We start from the raw sequence: 5,603 nt of genomic DNA, 5'->3' as shown, positions 1-5,603 counted from the left end.
TAATTTTCATGATTTTATTTATAATTTACATCATTTAATCATAATTTACTTAACAATATCATTCATGCTCTACTTTTTTTTAATATCGCTTTTGGCACAGACTTTCAAGCTTTAAATATTTGTTGGTGAGGATCAGTAATTTGTGTTTAGTCTTTACATTTTCTTATCGCGGTATATGGATTGAGACATGCATGAATATTCTTCTCACCTTTAAAGTCAAAATGATATCCCCTCCGTGCACGAAATAAAACTCTCATTTGATGATTGACAAGAAAACTAAGAGAAGTGGTAAAGGTGTTGTGAGTGAAATATAAGGGTAGTTGACTAAAGTGATAAAAGTATTGTGGGATTGGCCTTGGAATGATAAATGGTAGTAAATATAAAATACAAGGAGTAATAAAGGTGTTGTGGGTGGGCCCATGAGCGGTAAATAGTAGTAAATGAGAGTTTATTTTGTGGACGGAGGGAGTATCATTTTGACTTTAAAAGTGTGAAGAATATTCTTGCATGTCTGAATCCATATACCGCGATATGAAAATGTTATACTCCCTTCGTCCCATTCTAATAGGTTCACTTCTTTTGGGCACGAAAATTAAAAAAAATTAATTTTTAGTAGGAAAGTGGTGTGGTCCATACCAATAACATATATGGAAACGAGTCTATTCTACTGGGATTAGTTAGCCTAACTCGTCAAACTTGGCGTGCGTAATTGGGATTAGTTAACCAATAACTTGGTTTGCCACCACCACCACCAACTTCAGCTTTTCCATTTTTAATTTGAAGAGAGAGAGACAGAGTAAAGTAAGAGAAAAGCATTGCATTATTGGTTAATTAAAGGCTTTTAATATATTATTATATTCATATATTAAACGCCTTTAACATTAAAAGAGAGGGGATTGAATGGATCGAGGAAAAAAGAAGGGTGGTGCGGTGAGTGGGGACATAACAATATTGTTAATTTGTATCGTGTTTCTCTTTACCACATTGTTAAAATATTAACTAAATACTGTATTACACTTACAGTTTTTTATATTAATACTGCCTACCAAATCATTCACGAGCTAACTCGTCAACTTGCATCAGTCATCCATTTCAATACAATAATCGAATCATGACCCCATCAAATTCTTCAATAAAATGCCAGTTTTAGTTTGATTTCCAACCACACAAGCACATTAGAATGGATTCAATACAAAAAATCTGAAAAAATCGAAACTTTCAAAGCATGTCACTCACTCTTAGCTCAGAAATAACTCTTAAAACTTGAATTAATTAGCAAACTAAAACTTATTGTAGCATCTTACTAATCCCCAATTTCTTAACGAAAAGTGAGGCAAAATTAGTGGAATCAATGACATACCCCATTTCAAAGATCCCATTTTTATTTCAATTTCATGCGCGGAATTTAAATCCAAAGTGATAATCTGCAAAGGGAGTGTGAGAAATATTATATTTACAGTTTTTTACTACCTTCGTACTTATAAAATATATTCAATTTGTCATTTTTGTTTGTTTTTATAAAATTAATTTAATTTATTTTTGGTAAGTTTTTCACTCATAATAAAATAAGATCTTATGAGACTATTACTTCATTCACAATTCTTACAATAACAAATTTTTATTTGAATTACGCCCTATGTTATGTACTCATTATGTCCATGAAAATTATAGTGTTGTTTGGGAGCAATGGGTTTAATAAATTGTCACAAGATGTGTATAAAGTGGGGAAAGAGTCCCATTAAAATTGAGTTGTGAAAGAGATCTACTATATTTGATGGGTTAAATAATTCGCTTTTTTTATAAATACTAACAGAGATGACGTGTATCCGCACATAAAGATAAATTATTTAATAAATATTTTTATATGAGTATAATCATTTCATTTTATAGTACTTCATATGTCCTCCCATATTTATGCATCTTTTTTTATACATCTTCGAAATTTATGCACCATATTTTTTTACACTATCTAGCTCACACATAATTTTCATAATTTTATTTATAATTTACATCATTTAATCATAATTTACTTAACAATATCATTCATGCTCTACTTTTTTTTAATATCGCTTTTGGCACATACTTTCAAGCTATAAATATTTGTTGGTGAGGATCAGTAATTTGTGTTTAGTATTTACATTTTCTTATCGCGGTATATGGATTGAGACATGCATGAATATTCTTCGCACCTTTAAAGTCAAAATGATACCCCCTCCGTCCACGAAATAAAACTCTCATTTGATGATTGACAAGAAAACTAAGAAAACTGATAAAGGTGTTGTGAGTGAAATATAAGGGTAGTTGACTAAAGTGATAAAAGTATTGTGGGATTGGCCTTGGAATGATAAATGGTAGTAAATATAAAATACAAAAATAATAAAGGTGTTGTGGGTGGGCCCATGAGTGGTAAATAGTACTCCCTCCGTCTCATTAAAGTTGGCAACATTTCCTTTTTAGTCTGTCCCATTATTGTTGGCTAGTTTCTAAATAAGGAAAGTTTCTTCTTAAGTAAAGCAGATAATTAACATACTAATTAAATCCTAATGACTTAACCTATTAAAACCTACTTTTTCTCCTTTCATTTTTTCTAACCCTAGCCGCCTCAAGCTTTCTCTCTCTCTCTCTCTCTTCTCTCGACTCATCAGTTTCACGGTGAATCGGCGTTCTAATCCTAGCCACTGTTGAATCTCCGTTGTGTCGTCGTTCATCTCCTCTCACCGACTCTCTCTCCGTTCATCTCGTTTTAACCTTGAATCGCCGTCATTTCGATTCACCGTTGATACGAAAGAAATTGGACCGCCGCGATGAAGAACAACAAATCCTCGTCTGACGCCCCTTTCGCCGTTGAATCGCCGTCATTTCCGAGGTTATTTGGCCGCGATTGGCCAGATTGGCCATATTGTGAGGAAGAAAGTCAGATCGAAGGCTCCCCCTCTCTGAGCGGCGTCCAGTTGCCGCGCTCACCTCTCGCCGTCGAGTCTCCGTCGAGTCGGTGTCGACTGGTGTTCGATCCGCCCTTTCTTGGTAAAAACTCTCAGATCGACGCCTCCACCGACCCTCCGACCTCTCCAGAACATCGGCCGCCTCCGTTGAGCTATCCATCTCCGCCTGGATCGACGGAGAGCGTTGATGTTTTGTCTGGGCTTATTGCAGCCGACACTCTTTCACCGTGGTCCGTTGGACCGTTCGGTGACGTCGATCCAGTAGATGATGCGGACTCCGGAGACTCCGGTTGGTGGAAGCCTGTCCCTGAAACTGAGTTGCAGCCTCTAATGAAGAAGAAACTCACCAGATTTCAAATATTGAAGGAGATGTTTCCTTATTCGGTGAGAAGTTTCCTTTTGTGGGTTTTTTCTCTGATTTTCTATGTGTTTACAGTGGGGATCAAAGCATGCATTGTTGGTTTAGGGTATAATGTGCTGAAATGATGAATTATGCTATTTCTGTGATGAAATTTTATTTTCCCTAATTTCTGAGAAATTAATTGAAATTAGGCATTGGTCTTTGATTGCATTACGTGTACGGCCGCTTGGTGCCATCATTTGTGTTGTTGTATCGGGCTGTTTGATGCAGCCTGGTGCCTTCATTGATGTTGTTGTATATGGTGTTTGATGGTTTGGGCCGCCCGGTGCCTTCTTTCCCCATGTTGTTGTATCTGGCGTATGATGGTTTGGGCCGCCTGGTGCCTTCTTTGCTGTTGTATATGGTGTTTACATTCATTGAAAACAGGTTGCATACATTCATTCAAAATAGGCTGTTTTTCATACATTTAAAAGAGTCAAAATGTTTCCTTTACAAAATGTACCCACTGTTTTTCACACACAAGATGTTTCCTTTACAAAATGTACCCACTGTTTTTCACACACAAAATGTTTCCTTTACAAAATGTACCACCTGCTAAGCCTATATTCCTAACTGTAAGAGTTGGTTTAGTAGCCCTTCTTGTGGAAAGGGATATCCCAACTTCTCCACAACCTCTTGCACCAAATGTATTGGTGCATTTTCATTCAAGTAGTTCATGCATTCTTCCACCAAGCCAATAGGCACTTCCAAATCTCTTGGCAGCTGGTTTGCTCTCATTAGTGCATCTTTCCCCATGTGTGGGATCTTGTATGCATTATGACCTATTTGTTTCATTATCTCTATCATACACGACTGTAAACTTAGAAACACTTTGTTTAGTGTATGAGGAGATAGTTGTGCATAAGATGCCTCAACTGCCTTCACAAGATCATCACAATTGTAACATGCAGATTCAGTTTGAATGCTCTGAATAGCTCTAAACCATCCCAAGTCGTTCACATTTGTGTCCGGACTGTTTGGTGGTTGTTGAACTATTCTTATATCGAATCCATGAGCAGTGGCTGCAGCCCTAAAATCGGGGTCTGAGTCTAGAATATGTGGTTTGGCATTATCTTGCTGAATATAGATCACTTTACTTGCAAATGCAGGCCACTTTGCAAATATAGCTGGTAAGAGCTGCATCACAATTTAAAAAAAAACAAGAACAGTTTAAAGTTCATTTCAAAATAAAATAGAGTACATAGCACTTCCACATTGCATACATAATTTAGGTCCTTTGCATACCATATTTAAGAAGCACCCTTTCATGACCTCCTTGGTCACGGACTGAATAGGCTTAGTTTCCATAGTGCCCACTGGTCTGTTTTTGCTGTTTCTCTTGGCAGGAACTTGTTCTGTTAATGGGAAGATTCCAATCTTCCCATCGAATAAGCATTCCCCCGAATCTGAAAAAATTGGCCTACAAACGGCACACACAAACATTACCATCTTTATGAACGCCTTACTCTTGCATGTGCGGTGAGGATCTCCCTCTGCCGGTGTTAGGTAAAATTTGTGTGATGCCTTTGTGATGTAGAACCACTTTTCATCTATGTGAATGGTGTTGTCCATAGCCTTAAACTTCAAAGCCAACATAATGCGATCAAATTCCAATGCTTCTAGTGAAAAACGCAGTCGCAACAACTTGTTTGGGGCCGTGAGATCGGGTTTTATAGCACTAGAATGCGCTCTGATCAGCCCCTTCTTTACCCACCTCCAAACAGTGCTTTTGCTTTGATTAATCCCCACTGCAAGTCGTCTAATTGTTGATCTTTTGTGTAGCTCTAGGCTTTGAATAAGCTCTATGTCGACGCTTATTCTTTTTCTTCGTGCAGCCCCTGGTTTTGCATTTGTTAAATATATTTCCTCACCATTTTCCCTTTGTTTCTTCGCAGCCGCCCAAAGACGAGCAACAGTGCGTTCGGAGGAGTTGAAGACGGATGCTGCCTCCTTCATGGAGCCGTATCTAGGCTTGCCATTCTTCAAGTTAGAGAGAAGAAACTGCACTATCTTATTCCTTTCACTGTTAGAGAGGTCTTTTTTCACCATAGTTGGTGTTTTTTTTTGGTTTTTTGGAATTGCATAAGATTTGTAAGAATGAATCGTGTGTTAGGTGTTTTATAGAGATGTTTTGGAGGCAAACTGAAAAGGTACAGCAGGCTGTGAAATGAAAATATTTGTGGGGCCAAAAAATTTGGAACTGCCGCCCATTTCTAATTGTTGAATCAGCAGGCTGTGAAATGAAAATTCCCTTGTTTTTT

The 5,603-nt window shown here is 37.4% G+C and overlaps 1 protein-coding gene across 1 annotated transcript; it reads right to left on the bottom strand.

The window, feature by feature from the left end:
• Positions 1-3,513: 3,513 nt before the first annotated feature.
• Positions 3,514-5,391, bottom strand: LOC130997025 (uncharacterized). Its single transcript, XM_057922304.1, has 3 exons — positions 4,588-5,391; positions 3,917-4,479; positions 3,514-3,694 (listed from the first exon to the last, which is right to left on the bottom strand). The coding sequence occupies exons 1-3, from the start codon at positions 5,389-5,391 to the stop codon at positions 3,514-3,516; spliced, it is 1,548 nt and encodes a 515-aa protein (XP_057778287.1).
• Positions 5,392-5,603: the final 212 nt, after the last annotated feature.

This window comes from Salvia miltiorrhiza, chromosome 8 (assembly GCF_028751815.1).
Source record: "Salvia miltiorrhiza cultivar Shanhuang (shh) chromosome 8, IMPLAD_Smil_shh, whole genome shotgun sequence".
NCBI lineage: Eukaryota > Viridiplantae > Streptophyta > Magnoliopsida > Lamiales > Lamiaceae > Salvia > Salvia miltiorrhiza.
This window is presented reverse-complemented; position numbering and strand designations above follow the sequence as displayed.

Bases quoted from the DNA above. Each gene is read 5' to 3' on its own strand.
- LOC130997025 (XM_057922304.1), bottom strand. From the start codon at position 5,391: ATGGTGAAAAAAGACCTCTCTAACAGTGAAAGGAATAAGATAGTGCAG. The intron at 4,480-4,587 runs GTATGCAAAGGA...ATTGTGATGCAG, and splicing joins AAGGGTGCTTCTTAAATATG to CTCTTACCAGCTATATTTGC. The intron at 3,695-3,916 runs GTTAGGAATATA...CATATACAACAG, and splicing joins CTACTAAACCAACTCTTACA to CAAAGAAGGCACCAGGCGGC.